The sequence below is a fragment of the Caretta caretta genome, chromosome 8 (assembly GCF_965140235.1).
Source record: "Caretta caretta isolate rCarCar2 chromosome 8, rCarCar1.hap1, whole genome shotgun sequence".
Taxonomy (NCBI): Eukaryota; Metazoa; Chordata; order Testudines; family Cheloniidae; genus Caretta; species Caretta caretta.
The window spans coordinates 99,349,103-99,366,119 of NC_134213.1; the positions used below are offsets into that span (position 1 = coordinate 99,349,103).

The window sequence follows — 17,017 nt, forward strand, 5'->3', positions numbered from 1 at the left end:
CTAAGAGTAAGGGCGGGCTATTATGCATATTAACATCTGTTGGGTCATAAACCTATGAAACCTATGTCAAATTGGTTGTTTCCCATATGAGAGGAGTTACAAGGACTGAGAAATTAATCTTGCACACCTAGCCATCCCTTTTCTTTTTTTCTCATTAAAAGGAAGTCACTGTTTGCCCAGTGTATAAAAAATCATGTACTGTCAAAGGAAAATGAAATTATGTTTAAGGAACAATTAATCTGGCTTGGAGCTGAATCACTGTATTTATAGATGTCACAATGAAAGCACCTGTTTTGTTTATCAGTAACAATCTGTTTATATACAAAGCAACCAGATATTGTGGTACAGAAAGGCACAACTATCTCAGTGCTGCATTAATCATAACCACAACAGATATAGCTAAAACACTTCTATGGGTGTTCTCTTTGAGAGAGGCATTTCTATGTAGGAGTGTATTTGGAGGGAGAAATGGTATCTGGCTTAGGCCTCAATGGGACAATAATGATTTGACGTTTCATCCTGTGATTCATAGCTCCACTGAGTTACACCTTAATTCAGGCACACACAGTAGTTTACAACATAAAAACACCTAGGTCTTTGTCATGCTAGATGGGAACAGGTAATCCAGGTCAAACTGGTGATTGCCAGAAAATACGTATAAAGAAATACCCTAATCACCCTACCGATGAACAATTGTTTCAAACGTGAAATAACATTCGTCATTAATATAGAGCTGTGTCAAAATGCCAAGCAGAATTAATGAAGTTAAAATAAATCAAGATATTAATTCTCATTGAAAAATAAAGCAGTCATTCATAACCGGGGGAGCTACTTCAAAGGGGGCTTTTAACCCTCAAATGACACTGAGACTGAGAGAGAAGATGGTGAGGTAATAGCTGAGAGAGACCAGCTGAGAGAGACAAGCTTCGGAGTCGTCAGGTCTGGGAAAGGTCCTCGGAGCGTCACAGCTCAGTACAAGACTGAACAGACGCTGAACTATCTGTATCATCTTGTATTTAGCGGTCACCCTATCAGTACCTTTCCCAGAGCTGAAGACAAGCTCAGTGTGGCTCCGAAGCTTGTCTCTCTCACCTACAGAAGCAGTCCAAGGAAAGCTATTACCTCATCCCCCTTCTCTCGCTATAAGCCTGGCACCCACAGGGCTACCCCAACCCTGCATGCTGAGACTCAAGACTGTAGGGCGACGTTTCCTTGTGCAACGAGGCCGACCATGACCTCAGGGAAGGCCTAAACGTGAGCCAAGTGCCCCCTAGACCTGCCAGGCTTTATTCCCCGGGTTGCAGGGAGCGACTCCCTCCTTTGTGATCGTGGCTGGTTTAGAGGCCGGTTCTAAACGCCCCGTGGCGCGGCACGATTTTGCGGTGTGCGTTTTGCAACGAGAGCCCCTTGCAATCAACCCCCTCCCAGCGGCGCGGCGCGGCGCGGAGCCGGGCCACCGTCGCAGCGTTCTCCGGCCCGCGGAGCGCCGCGCCCGGCGCCGCTCCCGCAACGCCCGCGCCCGGGGGCCCCGCTTCCCCCGGCCCGGCAGCGGCGCCAGGGCTCGGCGCAGCCTCCGCGCGCTGCCGGAAAGACACAACCCCGCTCCCTCCCCCCCCTCCGGCTTTTCTCCTCGCCGGCGCTTGACAGAAGGGTCACGTGGCAGCCGCAAAGCGCCTCTTTGCGACCTCAATGACAGGCAAAATGTGCGACAGACGCTTTGCGAGCCAGGGAGGAAGCAGCGCTGCCTCCTCCTCTCTGTGGCACGGCAGCGGAGGGCGCCGCTCGGAGGGGCCGGCTGCCCCCCTGCCCCTTCCGAGCCGAGCTCCCCCCTTCCCGCAGGCGCACGCCGGGGACCCCTCCCGTTCTCCGACGCCGGAGCGAGCCTGAGGAGCGGCCCCAGGAGCGGGGGAGCAGCAGGGGGATTGTCTCGGCTCGGAGCTCCCATGAGCTCTTAGCCTCCCCGCCCCGGTCCCCAGCAGCAGCAGGCTCCAGGTGCACAGTGCAGACAAGAGCCGGGGACCCGGCCGGCTGCAATGGCGTCCAACATGGACCGAGAAATGATCCTGGCAGATTTTCAGGTACGTTTCAACCCCCGCCCCCCCCCCCCAGCCTCTCAGTCCCCCTCGCCCCTCTGCTTCTCTTTCTCCTTATTTCTGTGCCGCCCCCTCTTCGTGCCGGGGTTCGGCTCTGCGGGCGTGGAGCCCCCCGCCCCCCTCAGCTGTTCGCTCGTTTGTTTTACCCTGGTCAACCTGCCCTGCTCTCCGAACTCGCGGCGTGAGCCTGAGCCGCCTTTGAAACACGCGCAGATCGTTTCTAAAGGCACCTTCATCCCTGCCCCCCTTCCCAAAGCTTCAGACAAGCCATAGCCTCGCTCGCCCACTCCAGGCAAAATCCTGGAAGATACAAAACTCATTTCTTCTCCCCATGGTCACTGTGTGTAACCTCTTAGCTGTCAATAGGCCACTTGCTGTGCTGGAGATGGGTGCTCATCTCCATCATAAAGTAAACATCAAGCGCACTGGGACCATGGCTGCCTCCACCTGTGATAGCTTGATTGAGTAGGAAGTTGTTTTTTTTTTTTTTTTTTTTAATAAGAATGACGAAATATATATATATTTGTAAAGAGAGAAACATTCACTAGGAAGTCTTTCACCATGCAAGGAAGTTTAAAAAAAAATCCACAGAATACCTTAATTTCAATCCCAAAGCCAGTGTTTCCAATTGAAAGTGATATTTAACAGGTTTGTGGATATTTAGTTAATCAGTTCAGTGTAGTAGCTTGGTAGCTTTATTTTTCTATAATGTTTCCTCATGAACAAGTTAAACAGGCATTTACTTCTCTCCCTTCTCCTTTTAAAGGATACAATAAACTGAAATTAGTTCTGAGGGTGTGTGTATGTGTGAAACAACTTGGAAAAGTGTCTTTCATTGTCTTACATGTATTTGTTTCATGTATGTGGTGTTTTTTGTTTTTAATCTTAAACCATGTCTATTGTTTGGTGCATGGGAAGACCTTAAATTAGCTCCCAGGATTGGGGCCTAGGCCTTTACCTCTAAATTTCAAAAGATTGAGCAGTTCACTAGGAACATAGCTTCATTTGGTGATTATATCTATTATTTATTTTAAAAAAGCTTTTTTTTTACCTCTTCTTTTTGAGCGTGTGTATACATGTATGTAAACACACATTCATAAAGATATTCCTTAATAAGAATTATTCGATCATAACAAATACAATTTGTCTCTTCAAAAAATATTCTCCTCTGCTGAGGTGCCTACAAAAAAACTTGATAACGAATAGGCTGCGTGGTGTCATGCTGACCAATTCTGTCTCACTGTTCCCTTGTACTCCTCTGTCTGTCTCTTATTTTATTCTGAGTCTCTGCCCCAAAGAGTTTACAATCTATCTTTTTGTTCTCTGTTTGTACAGTGCCTAGCACAATGAGACCCTGGTCCTGGGGTAGGACTCCTAGTTGCTATGGTGGTAATAACTATACGAGTAAGCAATCTATGATTGTTTATTGCTGTGACAGGTTGGGTCATGTTTTTGACAGGAATGATGGGTGGATATTTTCCTTTTGTAGGACTTTGAGTATGTGACATTGATACTTGTTTGTCTACTTTGAAATTTTAATAGCTCTACAGGCAACCTACATTTTTTTGATATTTGGAGTGAATAGTACTGTGTAAGGAATAACATACCCCAATTATAAGGAGTACTTGTGGCACCTTAGAGACTAACCAATTTATTTGAGCATAAGCTTTCGTGAGCTACAGCTCACTTCATCGGATGCATACTGTGGAAACTGCAGAAGACATTATATACACAGAGACCATGAAACAATACCTCCTCCCACCCCACTCTCCTGCTGGTAATAGCTTATCTAAAGTGATCACTCTCCTTACAATGTGTATGATGATCAAGTTGGGCCATTTCCAGCACAAATCCAGGTTTTCTCACCCCCCCCCCCCCAAAAAAAAACACAAAAAACAAAACTCACTCTCCTGCTGGTAATAGCTCATCCAAACTGACCACTCTCCTTACAATGTGTATGGTAATCAAGGTGGGCCATTTCCAGCATAAATCCAAGTTTAACCAGAACGTCTGGGGGCCCCCAATCTGAAGCAAATACTCACCAACAACCACATACCACACAACAGAACCACTAACCCAGGAACCTATCCTTGCAACAAAGCCCGTTGCCAACTGTGCCCACATATCTATTCAGGGGACACCATCACAGGGCCTAATAACATCAGCCACACTATCAGAGGCTTGTTCACCTGCACATCCACCAATGTGATATATGCCATCATGTGCCAGCAATGCCCCTCTGCCATGTACATTGGTCAAACTGGACAGTCTCTACGTAAAAGAATAAATGGACACAAATCAGATGTCAAGAATTATAACATTCATAAACCAGTCGGAGAACACTTCAATCTCTCTGGTCACGCAATTACAGACATGAAGGTCGCTATCTTAAAACAAAAACTTCAAATCCAGAGTCCAGCGAGAAACTGCTGAATTGGAATTCATTTGCAAATTGGATACAGTTTAACTGAGGCTTGAATAGAGACTGGGAGTGGCTAAGTCATTATGCAAAGTAGCCTATTTCCCCTTGGTTTTTTCCTACCCTCCACCCCCGACATTCTGGTTAAACTTGGATTTATGCTGGAAATGGCCCACCTTGATTATCATACACATTGTAAGGAGAGTGATCACTTTAGATAAGCTATTACCAGCAGGAGAGTGGGATGGGAGGAGGTATTGTTTCATGGTCTCTGTGTATATAATGTCTTCTGCAGTTTCCACAGTATGCATCCGATGAAGTGAGCTGTAGCTCACAAAAGCTTATGCTCAAATAAATTGGTTAGTCTCTAAGGTGCCACAAGTACTCCTTTTCTTTTTGCGAATACAGACTAACACGGCTGTTACTCTGATACCCCAATTATATGTCATTAAGCTATAATTCCTTCAAAGGGTTCTGGTAACCCCACATACAACAGAAAATGAGTTTGGGCTCCAGGCCTGCAATCATATCCATGTAGGCAGAAACTGACAGGACCTAACTGATGTTGCTGGAACTCCATGCTACTGCGAGGATCATGTGCATGAATCCAACTGCAGGATTTGGGGCCTTGGTTTGTGCATCTTACCAGAGTCCTGAAACAGAACGCTTAATTCATATACACTTTGCAGATTGATTTTAATAATACTACTTTGCACTTATATAGCACCTCTTTTTTGGAGGATCTTAAAGCTCTTAATAAAGGTGTGCTGAATAACTGCAGTGACGGGTACCCTTATAAATGTACAGATAAAGGCAAGAAAGTATTACCTCAGTTTTAGAAATGGGGAAACTGAGGTACTGAGCAATTAAGCGGTACTTCAAATGAAACCTAATGAATGAATGGTAGAGCTGAGGCCAGAATCCAGATCTCCAGGTAAGACTATATCTCATAATGCCTTTTTTTTTTTTTTTTTTAAATCACCCTTTCTTCGCCAGCCTCTCATTTGTCTTTTGTATTTCAGTAGCCACGTATTGTGTTTCTGGCCCTCTTTTAATTTTTCCTGCTTCCCATGGCATGATACTGTTTACATTAGTTAAAGGGACATTGTCAATAATTTTTATGCCCAGTTTGACCTGTATCTCTAAAATGCTATGAATTGGTGAGACAGCTTTGTTCTAAATATCTAGTGTTGATTTAAATTTGCCAGTCATTCACCAACAACTTAATAAAAAACAAAACAGAAGCCATTTTGGGGGGGGATTCACCAAAATAATCTTGTATGCTGTCTATGCTATATTTTCTGTTTTTTAACTAACACATATTGTTCTCATCCTTGAGAATAGTGGTGCAAGATATTTTGTTATAATACATTATATACACTGGAAACTATTAAACAAAACAATTATTTTCAATTTTGTTCAATTAGTGTTTGCTAAATGGGAAAGGATAAAATTGGGAGGGGATTTTTGTTTTTCAAACCTCTTTAAAAAATTACCAAGCAAAGGCCACTATCATAATTATTTTTAACATGGGAAGCGCTCCCATCACCACAAAAATTCTCCATTGGATTCAGAAATTTTTATCATTGGATGTTTTCGTTAGACACTTAGGGCATGATCCTGCTCCACTGAAGTCAATGGGAGTTGTGTTGTTGACGTCAATGGGAAGAGCACCTGATATTTACCATTTAATTTTCCATTTGACTATGGTTGTTCTAACTACTTTTGTATTCTACAGCACTAGAAAGAAAACCTCTTGAGTTTTTTGTATTCTTTTGGTTACCTGATTGTGAGATTTACATGTGGTTAGATTAAGAATTGATACCAGTAGCTAAGAATAGGACTACTCAAATAGTTTTAGAAGGCACATGTTATAAAGAGAAAATATCTGAACTTGTAATTCTCTAAGAAGATCTAAATGAGGTTATTTGTACACCACAAGTTGCATTAAGGTATCCTTTTCATTCAAACAGGTTGCATAAGCATCCTGCCTAACCTGCTACTTTTAGGCCCTGTTCCTGCAAAGACTAAGTATATGCTTAACTTTGTGTGCTGTGAGTAGTACCACTGACTTCAGTGGGATTATGTATGGGAGTAAATTTAAGTATGTACCAGCTTTCATTACTGTCATAAATGCAATTCAGACTTTCTTCATTCAGTATGTGACTGGAACATGGGGCAAACGGCAAAAAGTTAGCACTTGAAGTAGGTATCATAAATTCATTAAAGAGGGAATTGGATGTGCATTGCTAAAGGAGCTAATACAGGGCATATCTCCAGTTCATGTGGGAAATGGAAAATATTATTTTAAATTGCCTAACACAACAGGACTTTGATCTATGGCTGGGTTACCTAAAGAGCTACAACAACACAAATAATATAACTTAGAGGCTTCAATCAGAATCAGGATGCCCCGTATAAACACAGAGTAAAAGCTGGTCCCTCTTCTGAAGAGTTTATAGTTTAATTAAGAACTTACAATCAAATTAAAAAGGAATGTCCTGAATTTAAAAGCACAGGTGCTGGTGGATAATATGGTTCTCTCGGTATTCAATACAGTAACTCCTCGCTTAACGTTGTAGTTATGTTCCTGAAAAAATGTGATTTTAAGCGAAACGGTGTTAAGTGAATCCAGTTTCCCCATAAGAATTAATGTAAGTAGGAGGGGTTAGGTTCCAGGGAAAACAAACAATTTAATACTGGTACACAGCGATGATGGTTGTGAAGCTTGGTTGAAGTGGTGAGGTCAGAGGGTGGGATATTTCCTCTGATGCCTTACTGCTAAATGATGAACTAGCAATTGGCTGACCCCTTAAGGGTTAACTCGTTGTTAACGTTACCCCACACTCTACAAGGCAGCAAGAATGGAGGGAGGGGAGACATCATGGCAGACAGAGACACACACCCTGTGTGTGCGCATTTCTCCTTTGAGTACGCTGACCCCACTCTTAAGTACACTGCCTTTTTAAGTTAATCAGCAAGCTGAGACTGCAGCTGCTGCCAGGAAGCTCCCTCTGTCCTGAGCCCTGTCATGTGTCCCCCCTGCTCTATGGAGGATTGGGTAAGCAGGGTGTAGGAGCAGGGGGGAGGGGGACACCCTGACATTAGTTCCCCCAGGACAGCAAGCAGGAGGATCTGGAGAGCAGCCTCAAGGCAGAGGGTAGGAGCAGCACATGGCAGTCAGGGGAGGGACAGCTGAAGTGCTGGCAATTGGTAGCCTGATGGGCGGCTGCTGAACGGGGAGCTGATGGGGAGGGCTGCTGGTCCATCCTGGTTCTAAGCCCCTACCAGCTAGCTGCAATGGGCTGCTCTTCCTGCAAGCAGTGGACAAAGCAGGTGGCTGCCAAACGATGTTATAAGGGAGCATTGCACAACTTTAAATGAGCATGTTCCCTAATTGATCAGCAATGTAACAATGAAACAACGTTAACCGGGATGACTTTAAGTGAGGAGTTACTGTATTTCTGTGTAACAGCTTTATTCAGCAAAAAAAATAGGCCTGCCATTTTGGCCCCAGAGATCGTTCTTCTAGGTTTCCATGGGTAGGATGTTGCATAGCATTAGTGTGATCTAAGAAGCAAACATTCTGAACCTCTTGTGGAGCTCAGATACTGACTCTGTTTGCAAGTAGGTGAGTGGCACAAATGCATACCTTTTCCTGTTGATGATCTCTGAAATTTGGGGTCTAGAAAGAATTGCTCCAAAGGCTCACTGGCCAATTTTAGTTTAATTTAAGTTGCAAAATTCCCACTGACTTCAGTGTAACCAAAGCTAGGTCTATACTACAAACTTTTGCCGGCATGGCTCTGTCCGTCAAGGGTGTGAAGAGATGTGATCCTTGACCAACATAGCTGTCCCAGCAAAAGCCCCTGATGTAGGCATACTTATATTGGCAAAACTGTGATCTCACTTGTGTAATTTATTTTGCTTGGAGGGAGGTGGGGGGTGGCTGTTAGTGTTCTGTTCATATGGTATACTAGTATAGCTACACCAATAAAGCACTGGTAATGTAGACCTGACCCAGGACTTAGCTGTTGTCTTTTTTTTAATTGTTTTTAAATGTTCCCTGGAGAATTGTTGGACTTGCAAGTTAGTACTAGGTGGTTCTATGCTATGTGATCTACTACCATGTGGGAGGAGGGCATTGATGGACCTGAGGTTTCTTGTTGTCTCTCTTCTTGACTGAAGCAAGATGTTGAGAGAACACTGCTATTTACATATAGCATAGGAGGATTTCAGATTGTGTTTGATTAAACCCCTGAAAACTATTACACTTGATAGTTTTCTACATTTTTAAAAAAATTATTCTGTGTTCACTGTGCAAACTGTCTAGTAGTGACAAATTGATATGGAAGTTTTCTTCCATATGTGGTTTGATTGTAGGGAGCAGCTGGTGTTACCTGTGTTCCATACAGCTTGAGGTTCATATACAGAACCAATATACTTGAAGTCTCTGTGTACTTTTTGCTCTCTATGAAAAGATGTGGTGTAACAACTGGTAGAACTAGGCCCAGTGTAATTGAGCAAATCTTAAAAGATCCTTTTGCCCATCATGAGTAAGAAATTATTTTGGGAAAGTACTCTCAACTTCTGCAGAATCTAAGCTCTCATCTATTACTAAAAAAAATAAAATACAATTCTAGTCCTTATAGTTGCAAAGATAAATATCGAAAGGTGAATCACATGTAACTGACGCAGTGCTTACATCCAAAATCTACAGACAAGACAAATCCAGTGCTTCTGTTGCTGTTCATAAACTTTTCTCAAGCTTCATAATTTTATCAGTTTCACCGCAGCTATTCAGAACCGCAGACATCAGTGAAAGTGTTAGGTAAATTTCACTTTGCTGCTGCTTGAAAAAGCTTAAATAAAGTTGGAATAGCAGAAATACACTCTCTCCTATGTCAGCAGATGAAAGGCTCTTGGATGGCGGTAGAGCATCAGAAATCCAAAACCTATCCTCATAGCACCCAGGACATTGCAGGGCATGAATGGGAAGCATGCAGAGAGAATGCTTCTCCTCCCTACCAGCAGTTGGAAGGGATGGGTGTCTTCAAATTTGTTGGGTTCCTATTAGCTGGAGGCTGATTTGTAAAACAAAAGGTTGAGTGAATCCTGCTGGAATTGGAACCTGCAGTTCCAAGGATGCTAGGTACTTAAAATATCATCTAGATAAACATGATACTTAGATAACTAAACCGTTTCTTTTGGGTCTTGGTATAATTATGTAAGGACAAATAGTATGTTTATGTAATTTAACTAAAACCCACATTATTAGTTTCCTTCTGGGATTATTAAAAATAAAATCAGAGAACCTTTTCTTGTTTTACTAGTAAGTCCACACACACTGTATCACACTGAAGTTATAACTGAGAAAGTAAATTTGTTTTCAAAACAGTGTTTTCAGTTTAAAAGAAGACTAGATGCTGGCTTTTGAATTTTTTTGTTTATTTTTAATTAGCTCTCCATGTATTGACGCATTGGGCCAGATTCTGTTACAGTCATGCTATCATCAATGCAGGAATCTGGGGCAGAGGAAAGGTGGGAAGAGATGGCTTTAAGCCATTTTATGCACCTTCTGTATTTTGGCACCAGCCTTTGGTATAAATTTGGGCTACCTCAGGGCTGTTGTAACATAAATTTAGCTGAAACAGCCTCCTATATCAAAAGTGTATATCTGGAGTGTAGTGTACTCCAGACATACTCCCTCCTACTCCTACCGTGCTGCTTATGTTAAGTACTTTCCAGCCCCCATCAGCTACAGCCCTGCAGAAGAAACTTTCCACCAAGGACACTGAAGACCTAGTAGAATTGGCGTCCTTAGCTTTCCTTCATGAGAGGAAGGATGGTCTTATGTTTAATACATTACAAGGACTAAGGATATCTGGATTCAATTCCTGTCTCTGCTGCAGACTTTCTGTGTAATGTTTGGCAAGTCACCTAATCTTTCTGCACCTCAGTTAAACTGTGAAGTGGGAGTAATGTTTCTTTACTTCCAGGGGATATTGTGAATATAAATTCATTAACATTTGTGACGTGCTCAGCTACTAGGCATTGAGAGCAATAGAAGTACCTAAGTACATTTTCTCCAGTGAGGATATTGAAAAACAGAAAGGTCCCAGGAATTTTCTCTCTACATCTAGCAAAGAGTCAAAAAGCTGCTTACCATGCATGAAGATGTCTTGGAGATGACAAATCCACGAAGACCTTTTTCTTGTCATTGTGCAGACGTTTCTCTTGTCCAGCTCCCATTTTTGCCTTTCTTTTCCATGTTTTTGTGTATTCCCACAAGAGGGAGTTCTTTGAATTTCCTGTCACCCTACTCTTGGAAGGGGAGCCAGAGTATGAGAGGAGAGACTTCAAGATGCGTGATGAGACCAACCTTCCTCAGCAGGACCTATACAATAAAATATGTGTTCTCTGTAATAGTCATTCCCTGAAATCTCAGCCATCTATACACAAGCCAGACTACTCATATTTTTGATTCCTACAGCAACTGTAAGATAGCCCTCCCTAATAATAATAATAATAATAATAATTAATATAATAATACGCAGAGCTTCTCATCCGTACCTCAAAGGAGGATCATTATTCATTACCTTCATTTTACAATATGTTCTATAGCTATCTGTGATAACTATGCTGCCTCAGTATATACAGACAGTATATACAGTATGGTTGAATTAGTTACTGTAGAATCATAACTGCTGATTCTTTCTTTCCTAATTTTTATGTGCATGAAAACTTTCTAGCCACAATAGTGCATGAATGTAGTGTGGTGTGTTTCTCTTGTGACTTACTATCCATTATTTTTTCAGTCAGTTGGGGCAAGAGTTTGCTATCTAAACCTTCGCTCTAGTTGGGGTGTGTGTGTGTGTGTGTGTGTGTGTGTATACACACACACACACACACACATATATACACACAAATGTCTCTTCAAATGATTTTTCCCTCCAAAATTTTGCAGTTGTCAGGGTTTAGAGTTTAGCATTCTAACAATTGCCCACAAAACTCCAGTTTTGGTAAAAGGGACAACTTGTAAGTCACGCTTGTCTGAAAACTTTGAATCTAGTTTCAGAGGAACAGCCGTGTTAGTCTGTATTCGCAAAAAGAAAAGTACTTGTGGCACCTTAGAGACTAACCAATTTATTTGAGCATGAGCTTTCGTGAGCTACAGCTCACTTCATCAGATGTTTACCGTGGAAACTGCAGCAGACTTTATATACACACAGAGAATATGAAACAATACCTCCTCCCACCCCCGTGGGTGGGAGGAGGTATTGTTTCATATTCTCTGTGTGTATATAAAGTCTGCTGCAGTTTCCACGGTAAACATCTGATGAAGTGAGCTGTAGCTCACGAAAGCTCATGCTCAAATAAATTGGTTAGTCTCTAAGGTGCCACAAGTACTCCTTTTCTTTTTTTGAATCTAGTGTTGCTACAAGTGACTACTATATTTCTTTCAGTTATAGTAATATTAGGTAACTCCCTCCTTCCATTTTTCAGTTTTTGTGCATTTGAGAGCACTTCATGCATAGTTTTACTGTTTGCCCCATAAAATCAGATTCTCCCTTGTTGAAAAGATCATTTAAAAATGAATAGCAGAGTTGGAAAAATCCTTATACATTTTTAAAAAAACACCTGGAGCAAATAAAATGCAGAGCATAGTATTTAAAGGGTGTGCTATCAGAAGCCAGACTTTTCCTTTTTTAAAATCAATTTAACCCCACACAGACAAGCTATTTAAAGTGTTTTTGTAAGGATTTCAGGGATGATAGTACAGATTACATTTTGTCTATGGATGGAAAAAAAAATTGATTTCTAATTAATTAAATTCTAATTAGTTCCTGTTTTGTATAAAGATTATTTTTAAGGTTAGAAGCTACAGCACAAGCTTAGAACTTCTGAAAAGAAAGAACTGTAGACAACCTTAAAGTACTGAAATTTATACTTATGAGTCTAATGTATATAATAGCTTTTCTTTCCCTGCTTACTGCTTCAACCCTACATTTTACAGCTCTGGTGCTGCTAGGGAGCAGGAACAGCATTGGGACTGGTAACTGAACACTTTGGTTTGCAACACAAATGTTTTTGTTGATATAATTAGCACTAGAAATGAAATATGAAGAGCGACTACAAAAGCATATTGTATGCTTAATGTTCTTTGGCTTGGTTATTGTGATTGTCACTGTCTGCTCCCAAAACCTTGCTTGTATTATCTTTTTGTTTTTCATGCTTTTCTGAAGAACCAACACTTAATTTGTTTAGATACTTTCATGTTCAGCTGAAGTCCTAAAGCTCATGTACTTCAGAACAAATTTAGTTTGATTTACTTGTAACCTCTCTGGTCTTTAGTCAGGATATGAGTTAAAAGACAGAACCAGAAGACTAACAAATTGGAGAAGATTGAGAGTAAGAATGGTGTCCCTTTTTAGAAACCTGAACAGTTGGAATGCTAATCTGTTACTGGTTTCAGAGTAGTAGCCGTGTTAGTCTGTATTCGCAAAAAGAAAAGGAGGACTTGTGGCACCTTAGAGACTAACAAATTTATTTGAGCATAAGCTTTCGTGAGCACCCGATGAAGTGAGCTGTAGCTCACAAAAGCTTATGCTCAAATAAATTTGTTAGTTTCTAAGGTGCCACAAGTACTCCTTTTCTTTTTGTTAATCTGTTACTGTAACAACAACTTTGACTATTCATGGTGAGACTGGTTATTCTTTCCCATGCAATGGTAGATATTTAATTAGAAATACTATCTGACATTTATAGAGATGAATGAGAATACTACATGATTTGTGTGCATTGGCGCCGTAGTATGAGAAACCATAGTAATTCACCCTGGAGCACTAATTCAGCTTCAGAAAGACGTTTATGGTGGCTTCCTTACTAAACTTGCTTGAAGAGATTCTTCATACCACAGTAATCATGTCATCAGGTCTGCCAGTACACTCATGTAGGTATTTGGGGCAGTAGGTCACTGAAACAGACCTATCATACTGATTTAGGAGTGGTAGCAGTAGGCTTTTTCTCAAATGCCATGTAAATTAACACTTGTTATATTAGTGAAATTAGCTTTGATTCCTTCAACAAAGAAATATCATGATTCTATCCATGACTCAGAAGCTAGGTATACATTTTCACTGAGCGAAAAAGGGGCGGGGGGGGTTGTTTGGGTAATGGAAAATGCAACGTAAGTGTTTTTTATTTGTTTGTATGAAAAGTACTTTGGAAATCATCAGTCATGTGAAGAAACTGCACTTACCAAATTTGCTTATTTCTTTTTTTGGCTGGGGAAGGGTGGGTAGCCTACTTCATCGCTGTTGGAGTCCTGAGACTTTCTCGACTTTTAATATCCCTTGTTACTTCTAGGAAGACTGGAAAGGTTATACTCTTAAAAGAGAGAGCTGTCGACAAGTATAAGCACTCCTTTCCCATAGGACTGAGATTAATTTCCATAGCGTTTGAAGTCCTTGCTGGCTGAGGAATACATTGGGGCATTGCCACTAGGCCACCAGGTTTTATCTTAAAGGAATAGGAAATATGCTTGTGAATATGTAAAATTTACTCATTTGACTTTTTTGTGTTTCTAAAATTCAAATTCCATAATATGTACTAGTCCCTTGGGGGACTGGTCGAGGAGAGACCAATTCTTCCCAGAACAGGTTTCAATTTACATAAGAATGAACTTTAATTTTTCCTCCCACAAGTGCTAAACGCTTAACAGCATCTCAATCAAACTCCCTGCAGTGGTGTCTGAAAATGGTTGGTCTCATATTTACTAGCACTTAACCAATATATTGGCACGAGTGGAACAGGAAGAGGGGACTTGATACGGGATTAATTTGCTACAGACAATATTGTTGTTAGTGTACAATAGGTGGTCAATGTCAGTCTTTGCATTTTTAAGCAGTTCATATGCATGCTGGAAAAGTGGTTTCCATGTTCAGTAAACCACCCTTCGAAACAGAAATCTTGTCCCTTTCTTTTTAGGGGAAAATGTACAGGAAAGTAAAGAAAAACACTTGTATAATTGTTCAAACCAAAGTGTTTAATCATAACTAGCAGCAGAATCTCACCAGAATATGCACAGTCAAATACCTTTGGCTCAAAGTGGGCTTAAAAGTATTGAGGAACATGAGACCTGCTACTGAAGTCAATGGGGGATTTTGATACTTACTTCAATGGGACTAGGATCAAGCCCTTAATCAGACAGATTATATTTTAACCTGTGTGCTCACATCAGAGAGTGATGGCTTTGTCACTTCACATATGTCCTATTTTGCATTAACATTAGATCTGGCACTGACCACTGTAGGAAGACGATATACTGGGCTGGATGGACCATTGGTCTGATCCAGTATGGCCATTCTTATGCTCTGGTGGAAAAAGTCTAAATCTGAAATACTTTCTCAGAGCCAATGGTGATTACATGTAGGTGTGTTAAATGACCAGTTGCCTGGTTCATCTCTCTCTTTTCCAATATATAATTGTCTAGATGACCTATGTTAACATTTAGATGAGTTGTATTTCTTGTCAGATTAATTACACTGTTGTTCATTCTGTTAAAAAACAAGTTTGGGGCCAGACAAATGTTTTATAAATGTACTTTTGAAACTACAGAATATTTGGTAAATGGAAGGTTGTATTTCCTTCTCTCTGTATGTATGAAGCTTGAGAGAACTTATTGAAGGGTGAGCAAAATACACCAAGAGTGAATTCCAAGGTAAATGAAGGTTGCAAAGGGTCACATTTGCTTTTATGGGAAAAATTTTTAGCTTTTAGAGAGTCTGCTCTAATAACATATCAGTAAATAACCCAATAAGGTGTATGCGTTGTCCACAATATTCGGGGTTTTGATAGGTTCCTCCGAAGTGCTTCTGTCTTCTCTAGTCTCAACTAACCTGAACAGTTCTGTCACTTGCAGATTTTGCCTCCTCACAATCCCTTTTCTGATGATTAATTAAGAAGATTATACACCAGTCCTAGCACAGAACTTGTTTCTTAGCCAGTTTCTGATCCATGACTATACTTTGTTTCTCACATCCTAACTACATAATTTATTTAGACTTTCAAAGGGCCTTTGACAAATTACATCACAGGAGGGACTTTATCGCAGAGATTTGTAAGGATGCTGTACTCATGGGCACTCCCAAGAATATGCGAATAGCAATGTGATCTTAACACCTACGATAAATATCTCAGGACTGCAGACCACCTGTCAGATGTCTAGTTATCCCTAAAGCTGTGCCATTTAGTGTCCTGTATTCATTTTGCTAGCCATTACTTATATAAAATGTGGTTACTTGATGATGCTAACATAATTCTTGATATCTTCTTTGCCTCTAAAGCTTCTCTAGTGTAAAAGAAGAGCTGGTCAAGGAGCTGGTTGGAATTTCATAATAATCTCCTGAGAGAGAGCCTTGTTTTGTTATCTTCATAACTAGTGATGCTGCATTGGAATGCCACTAAGGTGGTGACAGTATCTCTCAGAGTGCAGGATTTAAGTAGGACTGCACCTGCTTGGAGACCAGGCCAACCATGTAGATAACCCAGGACTCTGTGTTTAAAGTAATTGGTGCCTTACCCTGCATGAATTCCTGCTTAAATAAAGAAAAGAACTTGTTACTTTGTTTTGAGCCCTGTTCAACACTCTGAAAGGGCTTAGTACATCTGATTTTTATATCTAGTATTGAAAGCTTTCTTGGTCCTCTTTGATTCAACACAAGTTCTGCATCTTGTGAGCCTGGTGTCGTCCTCAATATTTGAGTGGTACTTACGGTTCAGCTTACATCCCATAGCTCTGTTTCTTGCCTTTATTGTATAACAGGAATAAGTTCCTCTAATCCATGAATTCATCTTTCTGTGGAAGCCCCAGCTTCTCTCTGGTGGTGGCAGGACATGAAACCCCTCCCCCCCCCCCGCTTTTTTTTTTTAATGGGTGGAACCATTATGTGAACCTCAACTTATGACTGCCACAAAGTACCAGCATGAAAAGGCTGCGAAGGCTCCTCAGGTAGTTACTTGTCCCACATAGCCTGTATGAAAGGAAATGGCACATCAACTGACTAAACTAGAGAGCCATAAGTTATCCTTAACGTCAGAATGAATTGATTTGAATAGACAATGTGCAGTTCAAACCAAACCATGCTCTGCAGAAATCAAAGGCCTTTTACACTGGTCACATATCTTCAGTCCATCAGAGTAGACCATTGATGAGTCGTTATTGTGTGCCTGGCTGGTTGAGCAGCTCTTTCTCCTATGGGTGCGAGAACGCCTTCAGAAAATGTTTAGGCAAATCTGAAGTTTGTGGGAGATGTACAGTAAAGCTACAGTCTTGTTTTGAAGTTAACTCCTTGCTTGTTTTTTATTAGATAGTTTTTAAATTAGTATCAAACATTACAGTCCACCGAATTAGAATCTGAAGCACAGGGAGAGCAGCAGTTGCTTCTTAAGTCAGGATGTTCTAGTCTATTGCCACCTCAGCAGATCACAACCATGCTTCTGG

At 41.1% G+C, this 17,017-nt stretch overlaps 1 protein-coding gene across 1 annotated transcript in view; it reads left to right on the forward strand.

Moving 5' to 3' along the window:
- Positions 1-1,698: 1,698 nt before the first annotated feature.
- FAF1 (Fas associated factor 1) overlaps positions 1,699-17,017 on the forward strand; it is a 312,180-nt gene continuing 296,861 nt past the window's right edge. The window contains exon 1 of the mRNA XM_048861231.2: positions 1,699-2,078. Within this exon, the coding sequence (XP_048717188.1) occupies positions 2,034-2,078 (45 nt within the window). The 5' untranslated portion in view covers positions 1,699-2,033. The remainder of the gene's footprint in view (positions 2,079-17,017) is intronic.